This window comes from Aspergillus steynii (genome assembly GCF_002849105.1).
Source record: "Aspergillus steynii IBT 23096 chromosome Unknown P170scaffold_5, whole genome shotgun sequence".
Taxonomy (NCBI): Eukaryota; Fungi; Ascomycota; class Eurotiomycetes; order Eurotiales; family Aspergillaceae; genus Aspergillus; species Aspergillus steynii.
The window spans coordinates 2,938,562-2,955,697 of record NW_020194402.1 but is presented as its reverse complement, the minus strand read 5'-3'; the positions used below and the strand labels follow the sequence as shown (position 1 = coordinate 2,955,697).

The 17,136-nt window shown below is 52.5% G+C and overlaps 4 protein-coding genes across 4 annotated transcripts; 3 read left to right on the top strand and 1 right to left on the bottom strand.

Moving 5' to 3' along the window:
- The first annotated feature begins 249 nt into the window (after window positions 1–249).
- On the top strand, window positions 250–7,188 carry P170DRAFT_386936 (conidial pigment polyketide synthase PksP/Alb1). Its single transcript, XM_024845786.1, has 7 exons — window positions 250–564; window positions 624–906; window positions 963–4,382; window positions 4,453–4,659; window positions 4,716–5,273; window positions 5,338–7,023; window positions 7,080–7,188. The coding sequence occupies exons 1-7, from the start codon at window positions 275–277 to the stop codon at window positions 7,131–7,133; spliced, it is 6,498 nt and encodes a 2,165-aa protein (XP_024703752.1). The 5' UTR covers window positions 250–274; the 3' UTR covers window positions 7,134–7,188.
- Window positions 7,189–7,789: 601 nt separating this feature from the next.
- On the top strand, window positions 7,790–10,618 carry P170DRAFT_511042 (uncharacterized protein). Its single transcript, XM_024854844.1, has 4 exons — window positions 7,790–8,334; window positions 8,415–8,442; window positions 8,497–8,973; window positions 9,021–10,618. Exons 1-4 carry the CDS (start codon window positions 7,883–7,885, stop codon window positions 10,425–10,427), a joined length of 2,364 nt encoding a protein of 787 aa, XP_024703751.1. The 5' UTR covers window positions 7,790–7,882; the 3' UTR covers window positions 10,428–10,618.
- Window positions 10,619–11,109: 491 nt separating this feature from the next.
- On the top strand, window positions 11,110–15,108 carry P170DRAFT_511041 (MFS general substrate transporter; the record flags this gene model as incomplete). Its single annotated transcript, XM_024854843.1, has 19 exons — window positions 11,110–11,207; window positions 11,262–11,275; window positions 11,338–11,463; window positions 11,497–11,716; window positions 12,851–12,961; window positions 13,027–13,070; window positions 13,123–13,171; window positions 13,226–13,452; window positions 13,509–13,528; window positions 13,589–13,650; window positions 13,709–13,783; window positions 13,835–14,018; window positions 14,073–14,230; window positions 14,293–14,349; window positions 14,404–14,510; window positions 14,573–14,657; window positions 14,709–14,763; window positions 14,823–15,001; window positions 15,067–15,108. Exons 1-19 carry the CDS (start codon window positions 11,151–11,153, stop codon window positions 15,106–15,108), a joined length of 1,872 nt encoding a protein of 623 aa, XP_024703750.1. The 5' UTR covers window positions 11,110–11,150.
- Window positions 15,109–15,365: 257 nt separating this feature from the next.
- On the bottom strand, window positions 15,366–16,773 carry P170DRAFT_477064 (tyrosinase family protein; the record flags this gene model as incomplete). The annotated part of the gene is made up of 5 exons (XM_024853410.1): window positions 15,366–15,629; window positions 15,692–15,965; window positions 16,032–16,297; window positions 16,362–16,524; window positions 16,589–16,773. The coding sequence occupies 5 exons, from the start codon at window positions 16,771–16,773 to the stop codon at window positions 15,366–15,368; spliced, it is 1,152 nt and encodes a 383-aa protein (XP_024703749.1).
- Between the last annotated feature and the right edge of the window lie 363 nt (window positions 16,774–17,136).

Genomic DNA, 17,136 nt, shown 5'->3' with positions numbered 1-17,136 from the left:
TATGTCCTGAGGCTCCCATACTGGTTGATTCTCGGGTTTACTCCTATTAGTTCATTTTCGGGGTTCCGAACATGGATCAGGGCTGAGAGTTGCTGAGACAGGGTTTGTGATGGCGTCGCAGTGGCTGCGAGTGAACCAGGGTCACCGAGGTTGCACTGGGAGAATGACCATGAAGAAGAGATTGCAGTATTAGAAGTCTTTGTTCTCTTAATCCGTAAAGCTTATATCTCATCGATTTCGACATCTGGTCTGTGGGCAGAGAATAGGATTCAACATGGCGCAGCAGCTTCACGTCTATCTCTTCGGAGACCAGACGTTTGAGGTCTCTACTAAACTTCCGCCACTCCTTCATTCTAAGTCCTCGCCACTACTGGAGGCGTTCTTCGAGCAGGCGTACCAGGGGCTTCGATCTGAAATTACTCAGCTGCCCGCTCGAGAGAGAGATACCTACCCTCGCTTCTCGAGCATCGCAGAGCTTCTATCGTGGAGGAATCGACAGGAGAAGCTCCACCAGCCCATCGAGACGATCTTGACCTGTATCTACCAATTGGCCCAGTTCATCAGGTTTGTTGCGTCCCAAATCGCTCTCTACAGTATCCAATTCATTGTCTGATCATCGCTAGTGAGCATGACGGGTTCGGACGGACCTATCCCTCCCCAACGGAGACATGCATGTCCGGTCTATGCACCGGTGCCCTGGCTGCAGCTGCAGTCAGTTGCTGCAAGACCGTTTCGGAGCTTATTCCAGTTGCCGTGCAGACTGTTATCGTCGCACTTCGCACTGGACAGTGCGCGTTGAACGCCGCCAATGCTGTCGACCAGTCCGAGGGAAATTGGTCGACAGTTCTGACTGGCCTTTCGCAACAGGAGGTCTCAGACCGGCTGCAGGAATTTTCCAACTCGCACGTAAGTTGCACAGGTCGTATTTACGGATAAGTGGGCCTCGCTAACGCTTAGAAAAGCGCCTTCCCATCACTTCCCAGCCCTATGTCAGCGCCTACGCCGAGAATTGGGTGACAATCAGCGGACCGCCGCGCGTGCTCGGTCTTCTCCGTCACTCGGAGAACTTTGCGAAGGTTCATCCACGCCAAATTTCCGTTTTTGCGCCATACCATGCCCCGCATTTGTTCACGAAAGTGGATATTGAGGGTATCTTGTCGACGACGCCTGAAGGTGTCTGGGGCCGTTATGGTGCGGCTCTACCAGTCGTGTCGAGCACCACCGGCAAACTTGTCGAAGGGGATAACCTTCGACGTCGCTTGGAGGCGGCGCTGGTTCAGATCCTCCTGGAGCCTGTCCAATGGAACCAGCTCACGCAGGGGGTAGCCTCCGTCGTCTCTTCGAGTGGTGCATCCCAGTTCACGACCAGCCCAGTTGGCACGAATGCTGACGCTGCCCTCGGAGCTGCCCTCAACTCCACGGCGGGATTGTCCAATGGGATCGTCCCGGAGAGGGTTCCTCAGACGACTGACGTCGAGAGTGATACCAGTAAGCCCGCCGGTTCGACGGGACGCTCCAAGATCGCCATTGTTGGCATGTCGGGCCGCTACCCCAGCGCCGACAACAACGAAGAATTCTGGGATCTGATCTTCCGAGGACTGGACGTGCATAAAGTCGTCCCCGACCTTCACTGGAGCGCAAAGACACACGTGGATCCAACGGGCAAGAAGAAGAACACAAGTGCGACGCCGTACGGCTGCTGGCTGGAAACCCCTGCCGCGTTCGATGCCCAGTTCTTCAACATGTCTCCCCGCGAAGCACCACAGGTGGACCCGGCGCAAAGGATCGCCTTGATGACGGCTTATGAAGCCCTCGAGCAAGCTGGCATTGTCGCCGACGCCACGTCATCGACTCGCAAGGATCGCGTGGGTGTCTTCTACGGCGTGACCAGTAACGATTGGATGGAGACCAATAGCTCGCAGAACATCGACACCTACTTCATCCCGGGCGGCAATCGTGCATTCATCCCCGGCCGTCTCAACTACTTCTTCAAGTTCAGCGGTCCCAGTTACAGTGTGGACACGGCCTGTTCGTCGAGCTTAGCGTCTCTCCATGTGGCCTGCAACTCCTTGTGGCGAGGCGATATTGATACCGCAATCACCGGTGGAACCAACGTGTTGACAAACCCGGATTTCACGGCCGGTCTGGATCGAGGACACTTTCTGTCCCGGACGGGCAACTGCAAGACCTTCGATGATGGCGCCGACGGATACTGTCGCGGCGAAGGAGTTGGCACCGTCATCCTGAAGCGCCTCGAGGATGCAGTGGTTGATAAGGACCCAATCCATGGCGTTATTCTCGGAACGTACACGAACCATTCAGCGGAGGCAGAATCCATCACGCGTCCCCATGTCGGAGCTCAGCGAGACATCTTCCAAAAGATCTTGAGCAGCTGCGGCGTTGACCGGAACAGCGTCAGCTATGTGGAGATGCATGGGACCGGTACCCAGGCGGGCGATGCGAGAGAGATGTCGTCTGTCCTGGATACCTTCGCTCCCACGAATACTCGACACCAACGGCAACCCACCCAGGCCCTTCATATCGGCTCCGTGAAAGCCAACATCGGGCATGGCGAGGCGGCCTCTGGCGTGAGCGCCCTCACCAAGGTTCTGCTCATGATGCGGAACAACACCCTCCCTCCGCACTGCGGCATCAAAACGAAGATCAATTCCCGGTTCCCGCCAGACCTGGAGTCGAGAAACGTGCACATTGCAAAGGAGCCGATTCCGTGGAGACGCGCGGGTAACGAGCCGCGCAGGGCATTCGTGAACAACTTCAGCGCCGCGGGAGGCAACTCGGCCGTGCTGCTTGAAGACAAGCCTGACGAAGTCGAAATCGAGGGCACCGATCCCCGGACAACCCATCTGGTTGCCGTTTCCGCCAGGTCTGCAGCTTCCATGGCGGCGAACCTGAAGTCGCTGATGGCGTATATTCAAGGGCAGCGTGATCATGATAAGCCACTATTCCTGCCCCAGCTGTCGTACACCACGACCGCTAGGCGCATGCACCATCTCCATCGAGTGATGCTTGCCGGGTCAACCACCGAGGAAATCAAGCGTCATCTGGAAGCAGCAATCTCCCGCGGCGATGGCGCGACGAGACCCAAGGCGCCACCGAAACTGACCTTTGCCTTTACAGGCCAGGGAGCGCAATATGTTGGGATGGCCCGAACGCTCTACCGAAGCTTCCGCCAGTTCCAGGATGATATCACCCGCTTTGACGAGCTGAGTAAAGCCTTGGGCTTTTCAAGCTTCAAGGACATCATCGTGGATGATTCGGGCAGGGACATCCCGGAGTTCTCCCCAGTAGCGGTGCAATTGGCCACCGTCTGCATCCAGATGGCATTGTCCAGGCTGTTGATATCGTGGAATGTCATGCCGGACATGGTTGTCGGCCAGAGCCTTGGGGAGTACGCCGCCCTCAACGTTGCCGGGGTTCTCTCCGACGCAGACACGATTTTCCTGGTGGGTAGGCGCGCGCAGCTACTGGAAGAGCGATGCACCGTTGGCACACACAGCATGCTGGTTGTCAAGGCCGGCCGGTCGGAGATTCAAACTGCTCTTGCTGGCGCACACCATGAGATTGCATGCGTCAATTCTCCGGAGGAGACCGTTCTTGCAGGACCAAACGCGCAGGTCGAAGAGCTGCAACAGACATTGAACAGCAAGGGTTTCAGATCAAAGACCATTTGCGTGCCGTTCGCCTATCACTCTTCTCAAGTTGACCCAATCCTGTCCGATTTGGAAGCCGTCGCAGGCGGAGTAACGTTCCACAAACCCACGATCCCAGTTATATCCCCACTCCTGAGCAAGGTGATTGAGGATGTTGGCATCATTGGACCCGATTACCTGAGACGCCACTGTCGTCAAACGGTCAATTTTGCGGATGCTCTTCGATCCGCAAAGGAAAATGGATCAATCAAGGACGGGTCCTTCGTGCTCGAGATCGGACCACATTCGGTGGTCACCGGAATGGTGAAAGGGACCCTCGGGCCTGCGGTGACCGCCGTGGCAACACTCCAGCGCAACAGAGATGAGTGGAAAACGTTGACCGATATGCTCTCGTCTCTGTATTGTGCTGGCATTGATCTTCGCTGGCACGAATATCACCGCGACTTTGCGGCGGCTCACAAAGTCTTGGAGCTGCCCGCCTACAAATGGAACCTCAAGGATTACTGGATTCAATACAGCAACGACTGGTCCTTGCGCAAGGGTGACACGCCTCTCGTCGCCCTATCGGTTGCACCCCTCGAATCTACGACAATCCACAAGGTGGTGGAGGAGAGCAAGGATGCTATCACCGTGGAGTCCGACATGGCACGGGCTGATTTCAATCCTCTGGTGCAAGGCCACGAGGTAGATGGGGTTCCGCTGTGTACACCGGTAGGCTATTTGTTCAAGCTCCTTCGAGTTGCTTTCCTGCAACTGTCATTATAAATCTAACTGATCGCAGTCTGTCTACGCCGATATCGCGCTTACCGTTGGCAAATATGTGCTCGACCGCTACCATCCTGAGATGGCAGACCGCCTGGTTGATGTCTCGAACATGACCGTCATGAAGGCCCTCATTGCAAAGCCGCAGGGCCCCCAACTACTGCGCACATTTGTGACGGTGGACTGGGCAGCTAAGAAAGCAAAGGCGCGGTTCTGCTCTTATGACGTAAGATCATCCAATGCCCGAGTCAAGGAGGGACCTCATTCTAACAGCTCATGCAGAAAAAGGGCCAGCCCACTGTGGAGCATTCCAACTGCGAGATCCACTTCACCGATAGAGCTCGACAGGAGCAGCTCGAACAAACGGCTCCCGAGAAACAGGCACGGATGGTGAGTATGCGCAAGGAGCTGGAGAACGGCCCGACACAGCGGTTCAACCGAGCCATGGTGTACAAGATGATCAGCCCACTCGCTCAGTTCCACAGCGACTATCGGCCTCTTGATGAGGTTATCATGGATAGCGACACTTACGAGGTCACCAGTCGGGTGACCTTCAAGGGTGTTGAAGCCCAGGGCACGTTCCACACCCACCCAGCGTTCCTGGACGGTCTCACCCAAGCTGGCGGTTTTGTCATGAACTGCAACGACAAGAATGATCTCGATGCGGAGGTCTTCGTCAATCATGGATGGGAGTCCTTGCAGGTCTATGAGCCGCTCAGTAAGGAACAGACTTATTGGACCTTCTGTCAAATGTCCGAGAGGGATTCAAGAAAGTATCAAGGGGATGTGACAGTATTCGATGAAAGCGGAAAGGTTGTCGCCAGCTACAACGGCATTGTGGTAAGTCCTATCTTCCATCAACATCCTCGAAAATGCCGAAGGTTCCATGTTAATATCCACATAGTTCCAAGGCGTTCCACGAAGGGTCCTCCGCTTCTTCTTGACCGTCGACGGGGTCAAACCACCTCGGGGTCAGCCGCAACCGAAGGCAAACGCAGCACCAGCATCCAAGCCTTCCATGCCCTCGGCCCCTGCTGTCAGCCCCAAGACTACAGCAGTCAATGTCCCGGCCCCTGCCACCAAGTCAAAACCTTCGCTTGCTGAACCGGCTATGAAGATCATCTCCGAAGAAAGCGGTGTCTCCATGAGTGATCTAACAGACGACGCCGTCTTCGCTGACATTGGGATCGATTCCCTTCTCGCCTTGGTCATCAATAGCCGGTTCCGTGAGGAGCTCAACCTGGACCTCGAGTTTGATGATATCTTTACCAGGTACACGTGCGTGAAGGAACTGAAGGGCTTCCTCGGACAATACGGCGGGTCGGAAGATCCAGCCCCTTCAGACAGCCTATTTGAGGAGCCTCGTGCCGTCAGGGATGCGATGCCCGAGATCCCTCAGCAAGCACCTGCGCTTTCCGCCACGGAGAACGTCGCCACCAGCCTGTACGACAGCGCAGCCTTTGATGCCGCCCTCGGTATCATCTCTGAAGAAAGCGGTTTGGCCCTCTCGGACTTGACGGATGACTGCGTATTTGCCGACATTGGCATTGACTCGCTTTTGTCCCTTGTCATCGTCAGCCGCTTCCGTGAGGAGCTGGAGCTCGATATGGAAATGGACTCCATTCATACCGAGTATCCGACGGTCAAAGATTTGAAGGCATTGTTCAAGTCGGGACGCTCTGGGTCTGAATCTGAATCTGAATCCACATGCCCCACTCCATCCGTCCAACTTGATCGTTCGGATCCAGAGAACTCTGGAACTCCCTCGTCGGCAACCTCTCAGGACTCGGACTCCGAGCCAGATGCCGCTCCCCTGAAGAAGGAGCACGCTCCTGTGCCGGCAGCCACCTCCGTGCTGTTGCAGGGAATCCCCAAGTTCGCCGAAAAGGTCCTGTTTCTTTTCCCCGACGGCGCTGGTTCGGCCACGTCATACTCTGGAATCCCCCGGCTGGGGTCGAAGGTGGCGGTGATCGGCCTGAACTCTCCGTACTACAAGATCCCAGAGCTCTTCAAGTGCACCTTGGACGGCCTTATCGACAGCTACATCAACGAGGTCCGCCGCCGCCAACCCACCGGGCCGTACCACCTCGGTGGCTGGTCCGCGGGTGGCATCCTCGCGTATCGCGCCGCGCAGAAGCTCATCAACGCCGGAGAAACGGTGCAAAGTCTCCTGCTGATCGACTCCCCCGTGCCCAAGGGGCTTGACCGGCTTCCGCAGCATTTCTACGACTACTGCAACAAGCTGCAGCTGTTTGGTCAGCCGACCACGCCAGGGTCTGGAGGCGCCGCCGCCAAACCTCCGGCATGGCTGGTGCCCCATTTCAACGCCACGATCGACACGCTGCACGAGTACTTCGCCACGCCGCTTCCGGAGGGTAAGACGCCGCGCACATCGATCATCTGGGCGTCCGAGAGTGTCATGGACGGTAAGAAAATCCCCAAGATGCCTCCGCATCCGGACGACACCGAAGGCATGAAGTTCTTGACGGAGGCCCGCACCGACTTTGGTGCCAACGGATGGGAGGCGTTGTTTCCCGGTGGCACGATCAACTTGGATCGAACGGACGGGACGAATCATTTCGAGATGATGGTAAGTAAACATCTCCTCACCTGTCAGGACCTTGTCACTAACCAGGACCGTTGCAGAGAGGAGAACACGGGGCGAAGTTGGCGGAGTTCATCGGCCAGGCTCTGGCATGAGAGAAACAGACCATGTTGGAAACGTTCATGCGGAAGAATCAACCCTATCTTGCCCCCTTATCTGGTTTTAAAGTAATAATTAATAATTACATTCTTTTGTGTGCTTTTTTTTTTTTTTGTTAGATAAACTTTAAAATATACTTCTACATCGTTTTTTTTGTTCATCTTTTGCCCCATAGAACTAAACTTCTTGATGTTTATTTTAGTAATTATCTTCCTAGTATTAAAGAATAACTTCGCCCTGATTGCCAGAAGACCTGCTATATTTCAGGACCTCTAGGATACCTGTCGAAACCTGTCACTGGCTTGCCTGCGAGGAAATTCAGGAGTCGGACGGGTGAGTTGTATCCAAGTTTGTATGGCACTATATATAACGGGTTGGGTACTGGACTCCTGTGGAGACGTCGAGTACCCGACAAAAAGATTTCGAACTATTTTTTTCTTTGCTCTAACACTTTAGGAATTAGAAATAAATCTTCTAAGATCAAAATATTCAATATCTTCAGTCATTCTTGTCATGATCTGCGTGCCAACAGACGATGGATGTCAGGTGATCAGCCATGGTGACTAATCCGAATTGTCTGATCACGGGACCAGTAAATGTGGCGCATCCAACCGAATTCAGGTATGCTGATCACCTATCAACCATCCTCGGAGGGTTTGATCTGCTGTGATAATGAACTACCTACGGACTAGTTAGGTAGGTCGCCGGTCACTCAGTCGACTCTGCACACGGATTCCCGCCCGCCATGGCGGACAGCCAGTCAGTGGGCCCGGGCTCCACAATAACAACGCCGTCAGCGCAGGACCCGAAACCACCCAAGTCGCAGTCGTGCGTGACCTGTCAGCGGAGAAAAGTGAAGTGCAGCAGGCAAGAACCGTGTGCTGCATGCACCAAGAATGGGGTGCAGTGTGTCTACCGCCCTCACCAACCGCCTCGGCGACGGAAGAGGAACATTCCTGACGCGAGTCTGGCGGCGCGTCTAGACAGGTATGGGAACAGCGTCGATCCAGAGGCTTGCTCGCCCACGCGTGCAGTGCCCTCGCCGGGCCGTGGGGAGGTGGTTTCAACACCGGTGGCTTCTGTCGCCGAGCTCGCTAATCCAAGGGGGCCTCTGTCGGCTGTTGGCACGAGCAATCCGAGTCATGCTGGGTCGCGGAGGTTGGTTTCCAACAAAGGAAGCTCGGTATATCTTGATAGGTATGTGTTGAAATTTTCTTCTTTTTTTCGATTTCCTGCGATGCAAATATTGGACCAACGCTGATGGTGGAACCTGCAAGCAATCTATGGACGAGTGTGAGCGACGAGGTGTGATTTCCCCACCGCGAGCCATCACTGTAAATGATGCTGACAAAGAGATAGTTACAGGAAGCGCAAGATGCCATACAGGAGTCGTCTTCTGCCGAATCTGACCAGTCCGGCCAAAACGATAATTCCCCGGCCGTTGGGGATGAATCAGGATGGATTTTCAGTTCGCCGGGACGCACCACGCTCAGCGCCATCCATCCCAACCCGGTGCATATATTCAAGCTCTGGCAGACGTTTCTCGAGAACGTCAATCCACTCATCAAAATTCTCCATGCACCTGTCGTGCAGCAGCAACTCTTGGAGGCCGCGGGAGACTTACCCACAGTCAGCAAAGAGATGGAGGCGCTGATGTTCTCCATTTACTGCATTTCGGTGATTTCCTTGAGCGAGGACGAGGTAAAGCGTTCCTATGGCGAGTCGCGCGCCACCCTGATCTCAAGGTACAAGCGCAGTGCTGAAACGGCCCTTCGCAACGCTGGGATGCTCAAGACATCGAATATGATGATGCTGCAGGCCCTCTTGCTATATCTGGTAATATAACTCCCCGGGAGAATACACGTCCACTAACAAAACGGCAGTTTTCTCTTCGTCTGCTGTCCGATCCGCACACACTGTGGTCCTTATGTGGCATAGCTATGCGCATCGCCCAGCGCATCGGCCTTCACAAGGACGGCTCTCATCTCGGGCTGTCCGTCTACGAGACAGAAATGCGGCGACGCCTCTGTCTCCAACTCGTTATCTTCGACGCCACTGCTGGTTATTTCTCAGGATGCGGCTCTGCCTCCTTCATCCCTCCTACACCCCAAACCACACTGCCCCCTCTCAACATCAACGACAGCAACCTGGACCCGAACATGACGGATCCGCCACGCGAATATACCGGACCGACGGAGATGGTTTTCTGCCTCGTCCGGCACGAGTTTGGCGAATGGCTACGCAACCGCGCTGGGATGAGCTCTGGGTTTGATGGAGGACATTGGGGGTTCCTTCGCTCTTCGTCCGTGCCGTTATCGGAAAAAGATGCGGCCATCGACGAGCTGGAGCAAAAGTTCGAGACCAAGTACCTAAGACACTGTGATGTCTCCATTCCACTGCACTTCATCACCGTGATGATGGCGCGGTCGGTTGTATGCATGATTCGCCTCGCCGCGCACCACCCGCGACAATACACCGGCACCAGCATGGCCGGGGTCGGTGACAGCAAACCGGCACAACACACCCTCCAGCTATCCGAGGCGGAGCGAGACCGCATCTTCACCATCTGCGTGCAAGTCGCCGAGAACTGCGACGCCGTGCAGACCAACCACGCCACCAAGAAATACCTCTGGCACGTTGACTACAACATCCAGTGGGACGCCCTGATCTACATGCTATCCGAGCTGCGCGGGCGTCGCGTCGAAGGAGCCGAGGTCGCGCGTGCCTGGGCCCTGATTAACAGCATCTGCGGCCGACACTACCGCCAGATGGGCCCGCGCGCGCGTCGCAGCACTCTGCACGTTGCCATCCGCAGCCTCATCATCAAGGCCTGGAAAGGCCACGTCGTTACGTGTCAGCAGAGGGGGATCCCCTCGCAGCCGTGTCCTGAGCTAGTCGCGCCATGGCTGCAGCTGGGCGTGGGGGAGCCACAGACAGTCGCAGCTGCTCCTCCGCCACTGTCTGTGCCGTTGCATCAGCAAGAAGCCCCAAGCAGCAGGGTTTTATATCATGCAGAGAACACACAACAGCCCCTCGACGGCGAAAGCTCTCTCGCGGGGAACACCAATGGCACAAGTCCACCGCTGCAATCTTCCATCACGGCATTCCAGCAGCAAGGCCCTGTGACTGGAATTGGGGTCGGCACCGGCGCAGAAGAGCTGGACTTTGCGGCCATAGGCGGAGTGCCGACGCTGGACGTCAGCCCCATGAACTGGGAGCAGTGGGACGACCTGCTCCAGCAATTCCAACAGGAGTGTTGGAATGAGAACCCGCTCTTGAGCCAGCCATAGTTGGATAAGGCAGGGGATAGGTAATTTGATTCGGTCGGCAAGCGCTATATGGGCGAATTATAGCATGTGGCACCGCTAAAACTCTGGCAGAGGTGGATTTATAGCATCACCAGGCACGGCCTGCTTTTTATAGGTCTTCTTACACTATGTTTGTATATGTACATACCCGTAATAGCTATCTGGGATTTGCCTGTATTTGAAATCAATCTGAAAATTGTAATTTTTCTGAATTGTTAGAAACATAACGAGAATTAACCCGCCAGACACAGAATAAGCAGGTCCTGTCTACAGGCCCTATAAACATAACCATTAATATAGGTGATAAGTACTCAATCTGGAACTACAAAGCTGGAAGACGGCAAGCCGCTGACATTTCCTGACTGTCGTTGTTCACCAATCAAATTTTCTAGACCCGAAAACCTACCAAGTGGCCTTATCCATGCTTAAATTTATTCTCAGTACTCGGCAGTGTTTCCGAATAAAGTAACCAAAACCTAACATTTTAATTTCAATTTTGATTCCATGGATTTGCCAGACAGGCCTACGCGGACATTACAATGGTGCATTGAGATCTCGCCGAGGCAAAGCGAAGCCTAGCGCTTACATGCTGCACAATGCAACCTCGGTAAAAGCTGAGCTGAAGGTCCTTAAAACACATCATCAGCCATTACGGAGTATTATCGAGCCTCCGAAAAGTCAAATACATTCGATCAAGCATCAAAAATGTCATCTATCGCCCTCAGTGACGAGGCTCTTGCTGCCCTGTATGCCGGAAATGGGGTAGGTACCGGTCACCCGATGCCGGGATGTAGTGTTAACAAGACACTTGGCTAGCTATGGTTCACAAGGTACGTATAGTCACTGTACAATCGAACAACAATCACCTAAAGGCTAAATAATCTGAAAACAGTGCCGTGGTCTACTTCGGCTTCCGACAGAGATTGACGATGCGCATGTTATCAAAGAGGCGGACCTCGTCTGACGCGGCGATTCGCATGCTGCGTGACGGAGATAAATGGCAAGGCCACCGGTCATCGTATAATGAAATGACGCGTTAACAGTCCTTTAGGCACCATGATATCATGGCGTATCTGGGTGGCATGAACACCGCGCCAGCTTTACTTGCATTCCTGCGACTCTGGGCTATCTGGAAGTCACCGCGTTTCTTATCAACTGGCACAAAGAAAGGCGATATAAAGGTCGACATCATGGCTTTGCTTGTTCTCGGCATGGCGAACTTCTCTCAGGCGTTCTTGAACTTCACTACTTCGCGGAAGTCGGGCCGGTGGGTTATGGGGAGAGGGTTCGATCGGGTTACAGTGCTTGATGCCTTGTTTACTGTTTTAGACTGGGCTGTTGCTGTCTCGAAGATTAGAGAAACATGAAAGGATAGCGAGAATATCAGGCCAGAATATGTAAAGCGTATTTGATAAACGAGTGGCAATAGTTGGCATTGAAAAATAGATAGTCAGAAGTCTAGTCAATAGACATTCGTAGATATAATAGCCCGCGTTAAATAAACGACTAAACCTGGCAAGAAACATTAGCAGTCTGAGCAGCGAGAACGCTAGGCGTGGAAGTGATCAGAGGAACCGACGAGGAAGCCATTGCCGATGTGGATGGATAACGGGTCACAGCAAACGAACGTGGTCCAGGCATAGTATAGCTGACTATCCAGGGGCGATACACATAGACTTGCATAGGTCCGGGGTGCTCAATCGTGGCGCCAAAGCACTTCCACTTCGTCCCAATGCAAAATGGAAATAATAAATGTCAGGGTGCAGGCCCATTCATTCGCAAATGGCTGATAACCCGGTTCAACGATATCAACAAACCTCGAAGAATCGGAGGTACCAGGCACAAAATAGCGGGGTTGACGTGATCCCCTAGCTCGCAGATAAGACAGTTGTCGTGCAGAAATTAGTCTTGGCCCTGACCTGATGACATTCCAGGCTGTAGAGCTTTCCCGCATGAAGCATCGCCCAGACGCCTCTAGCGCGACAAAATTCCGGCTGGCCATGCAGCGCTGACAACGCCTATTGGCTGGGCTCATTTAGGTACCGGAGATAAAACTGTATCGAGCTAAGCAGGGCTGTCGGCAAATATAAATGGGCGCTGCTTGATGTGGGGTTGGGTTGAAGGTGCTTGCGTTTCGTGATATGACACCATTTCCGCGTGATGCGACAGATAATTGGGGTTGAGTATATTGCTTTTGGGGATGCGGGAGGATGTCTGGCATTTGGAGATATGCTTATATCTTTCTTTATCGTCCGCCTTGCTTGCCCTTTTCTTTTTGAATTGCTTCTTGGTGCTTTCATTCATACTTGTGGTGTTGGTTCAGAATGGGAAAGAATCCGTGGCAATCGGTCTGCGATATCTGCGACTCATATCACACTAGAAGACGATGCTAACCGGTCGCGCAGTTCCGATCCTTTATCTGGGATACGGATTCTCATTTGAAATCGCCCGAAGAGCGATGGCTGTTGCGAAAGCTAGATATCGCGCTTCTCACGACAGGTTGTTTAGGGTTTTTCGTAAGCAACTCTAGTTATGCGACCAGGAAAATCGACCGAAAGCTGATGTTCCTTACTATTTGCAGTTGAAATATCTCGACCAAACAAATCTGTCAAATGCATACGTCAGGTAATTGCCACCCGTTGCTCAAGTACAAGATGGAAGCTGACTTTATTCTCAGTGGCATGCAAGAGGATCTCTCTATGTACGGAAATGAATACACCTACGCGGTAGGTTCTTACTATCCTGTGCTATGCGCTTGGTCCAGGCTAATCATGAAACAGCAAACATGCTACACGGTCGCCTACGCCATCATGCAGATCCCTTCGACGTTGATTATCCAAAGAGTGCGGCCCCGATACTGGCTCGCTGCGATGGAAATCGGATGGGGTGTCTTCACGATAGCCCAGGCTGGTATGCATAACGTAGGGGAGCTATATGCGTTTCGATTTCTTGTCGGGTTGTTCGAGAGTTCGTTCTTTCCTTGCATGCTTTTTGTGCTGGGGTCTTGGTGAGTCTGCTTGTTGTTCGAGTTCGGAGAGGGAAGACATGGCTAACTAGACATAGGTATACTAAAACTGAACTGGGTACAGAATCATATAATCAGAGAAATTTGGTGTTCTAGTTGCAGAGCTGACAGGGTCTAGCAAAACGCATCGCTATCCTCCACATGACTGCGCCCTTGGGATCTGCGTTTAGTGGATACCTGGTAAGGCTCGCTTGACATTTTCATTCGAACCTCTTACTAAAAGGACGGGACTTTATAGCAAGCAGCTGTATATAAAAACCTTAACGGCAACCATGGACTCGAAGGATGGCGATGGCTTTACATTGTCTGCGGAGTGCGTTCCCTTCCCACCAGCGATATATACCTCTTCTAACGGCTATCTCAGTGCATGACCATTCCCGTCGGCGCAATCGCACTATTCTGTTTCCCAGACATTCCTCACAACACCAAAGCCTGGTACCTCACTAGCGAGGAAGTTCAAATGTGCCTGGACCGCGTCCAGCGATCCGGAAAAGCGCCCCCAGCCAAGTTATCGTGGGCCACCTTCAAGCGCGTTGCGATGAAATGGCGTATGTTTTCTAATCCTAACTACTCCACCTTCCGAGCTGAGCTGATGACCCTAGGATGGTACGCCTTCACATTGGGGTATGTGCTGTACGGCTCGTCCTGCGCAGCAAGCAGCTACTTCGCCATCTGGCTCAAGTCCGAGAATTTCTCTGTTTCAGAGCGAAATATCATTCCTACGGGGACCAACTTGATTTCTGCATTCTGTGTTGTTCTGGTAGGCCCTTTCCTCTGGGCTTTTGCGACATTCTGCGGATGTTAACAGTGCCTTCGATTTAGTGGGGATTCCTGGCCGATTTCACTGGCAACAGATTCGCGTTGGTGATTTTGCCATTGGTGAGATTTTACAATCCTTCAGTTAGAAGCTTTCACTCTCTAATCGGCCACTAGACATACGGTTTAATTCCAAACGGCATCTTAGCCGCATGGCCTGCTAGCATTAAGTTGAAGGAGTTTGCCTTCCTGACGGATGGAGTCCAGCTGATGACTGCGATCTTGTGAGTGAGAGCTTTTCTCACACAAGCCTCCGAACCCTTGTCAAGACTAATAGTATGGATAGCTACACATGGGCCAACGAAGTATGTGCCGACGACAATGAAGAACGCGCTCTAGTTGTAAGCAGCATGAACGGATTCCAATATGCAGTTAGTAAATTCCCACCCATATTTGATCCAATATTGATTAATTTCTTCCAGGTTGCTGCATGGCTTCCCGTCGTCATCTTCCCACAGACAGAAGCGCCGTCGTTCCGTAAGCTGATCGACTTCCCTACCGGATCCCGAAAACGGGCTAATAATACTGTCTTCTAGGCAAGGGGTTTCCCGCCACGTTTGCATTCGTCATTGCTGCGCTCATTTTGATCGTCGTAATACAACTTCTCGCGGTCCGGGAACGACGCTTGAATGCTTTGAAGGCCGAAGAGAACTCCGTAGGAGAGGGTGAAGGTAGATCTCAGCCGGAGGAATCTGAGGAGGAGCAAATCACAAAGGTATGAGTCCTCATATATTAATGATTAAGAATTCCATGAGCTGATATGTTCTGTGTGAGCTGCAGAAGGGCGCAAAGACGACCGTGTCCGCACAAATTGATGTTTAAAATCACTCTGGCCCGGTTATGAATACCCTAAACCGTTTTTATATGGACCACCATCACTGCTATGTGGTCCTATGCTTTTATGGAATTGCCAGACTTATAGATGCTACTATAGAGCAACATTACAGGAGTTGAGAGGCGATAAAGCGCCAGTATAAAATCAAAACAGCTTATATACCAATTACTCACCGCTGAAATCACAAATCAGTTCCAACAGGTTTAAACCGTTTATCAATAAACTCAATTCCATCATCCCCAAGTCAGGTATAGACATAACAGAACGGACCCCCGGTAGTATCCGAAAGCTCACTCAGAGTCTTTGGCGGCGCCAAGAAGTCACCCATATCCACAACATCATCAAAAGTCGCATTGATCGACACGCCATCTGGCGTCCAAAATCCAGTAGGTCCGTTTACCTGGTATGTACGGTTCGCAGGATCCTGGTTCTGCCAAGTCCAGAACAGGCGATCGATAGCGGAATGGTGGAGGAAGAATGCCGGATCACCGGGAGACGTGTAGAAGTCCTAAACATGGTAAGTGTACCGCCTCTCTTGAAGCACAGAAAAAGAGATGAGAAAGCACTTACTCCACCAGGATCACCACCAATCGTGAAATGTCCTCCCGAGTGGACACCCAAGTAGGAGGGATCGCCTGTCATGCCCTGCATCACCGTCTCGAAGCCCCAAATATCTGGTTCGTCAAGCACATCCATTACGATCTCAGTTCTGGTCCATTTCGCAGCTGCGAGGTTAATATCGCGTCGCAGACACCGCGGATTGTAGTTCAGTCCGGATCCGTTTTGGGGCTCATAGCCTGGCAAATGAATACTAGACCAGACAGGGCCGAGGTTTACGACCCAGCTGATAGACATACTTAGTTAAACCATGTAAACGGTGGCTAAAGGTAGAAGTTCGCTTAAAACTTACTCCTTGAACGGTCCAGTCTCAACACATCCACCGCCGCTTCCAGATGGGATAAACACACCCGGCGCGATCTCGGTGGCATTATGTGGGATGTACGCTCCGTTTCCCGAAATGCTATACGGAGAGCCATCAAAGATTGGAGAGCTCAGCGGATCATCCGCGTACTTGTTCCAGGCCCAGTATGGCTGGTAGCCCTTGTATCCGCATTCGTTGCGCAAGGCCTGTTCATAGGCCCAGGTGAAATACCGGTGCCAGGTCAGAAAGTTCCCCTGTTATTATATTAGCCGACGCAGAACGCTTGAGCTGAGCTATAAGCCTTGCGGAATAACTTACTGTTCCGTGAATGTGCCAAGTCTGGTTAATGTGCGTCGCGACAAAGTCATCGTGGCGGTTGCGGGCTCCAGGAGCAAAAGAACGAGGAGATTTAGAAGGCTTTTTTGCCAAGCACAGGGCTGCGTCAATATAGTTCTTCCGTTCCTTCTTACTCAGAGAACCCCTTTATCGACTGTTAGCTCGGTGTTTTGATCTCTCAAAATCCGTGATGTTGAAAAGATGCCTACCATTCCCGCCGTACACTTGCTGTGCGAGGGTTGCAATTGCTACCAGCATCAGGATTGGCGGCGTGGTACCGGATCTGCTTCGCTAGAGATTTAGCTGCAAGGACGTCCCAGGGATCAGATTGAGACGGCGCTGCCAATGATGCAGCAGCCAGTACTGCCAGTCCCCAGAAAGATGACAGGCGCATAATTCGATATCACGCCACTAGTTTGACGTGGTAATAGACTGTCTAGACTCAATATGTCGGTAAGGCGAGAAAGCTAAAAGGTGTGAAGGGAAGCCGTGCTTTTTATATGCGAGATTGTAGCAATTTCCCTGTGGTTTTAATTTTCACTCGGACGACAATCCAAGGTGGCTGATGGGCCTATATTGTCTATGGCGCGTATAAGAATTTAGTCTCAACGGCATTGCCAAAAGAAAACGACCATTATAGTATGTAGCTACAGAGACCTCAATCCAAAAGTGCCTTCTTTCTTTCTGAGTATCTTTTTTCCACGTAGCTGTCCTGTCCTTGATGAACTCTCGAATTTGCATCCAATGAAGTCGGAAA

Bases quoted from the DNA above. Each gene is read 5' to 3' on its own strand.
- P170DRAFT_386936 (XM_024845786.1), top strand. From the start codon at position 275: ATGGCGCAGCAGCTTCACGTCTATCTCTTCGGAGACCAGACGTTTGAG. The intron at 907-962 runs GTAAGTTGCACA...CGCTTAGAAAAG, and splicing joins AGGAATTTTCCAACTCGCAC to CGCCTTCCCATCACTTCCCA. The intron at 4,383-4,452 runs GTAGGCTATTTG...AACTGATCGCAG, and splicing joins GGGTTCCGCTGTGTACACCG to TCTGTCTACGCCGATATCGC.
- P170DRAFT_511042 (XM_024854844.1), top strand. From the start codon at position 7,883: ATGGCGGACAGCCAGTCAGTGGGCCCGGGCTCCACAATAACAACGCCG. The intron at 8,335-8,414 runs GTATGTGTTGAA...GGAACCTGCAAG, and splicing joins AGCTCGGTATATCTTGATAG to CAATCTATGGACGAGTGTGA. The intron at 8,974-9,020 runs GTAATATAACTC...ACAAAACGGCAG, and splicing joins AGGCCCTCTTGCTATATCTG to TTTTCTCTTCGTCTGCTGTC.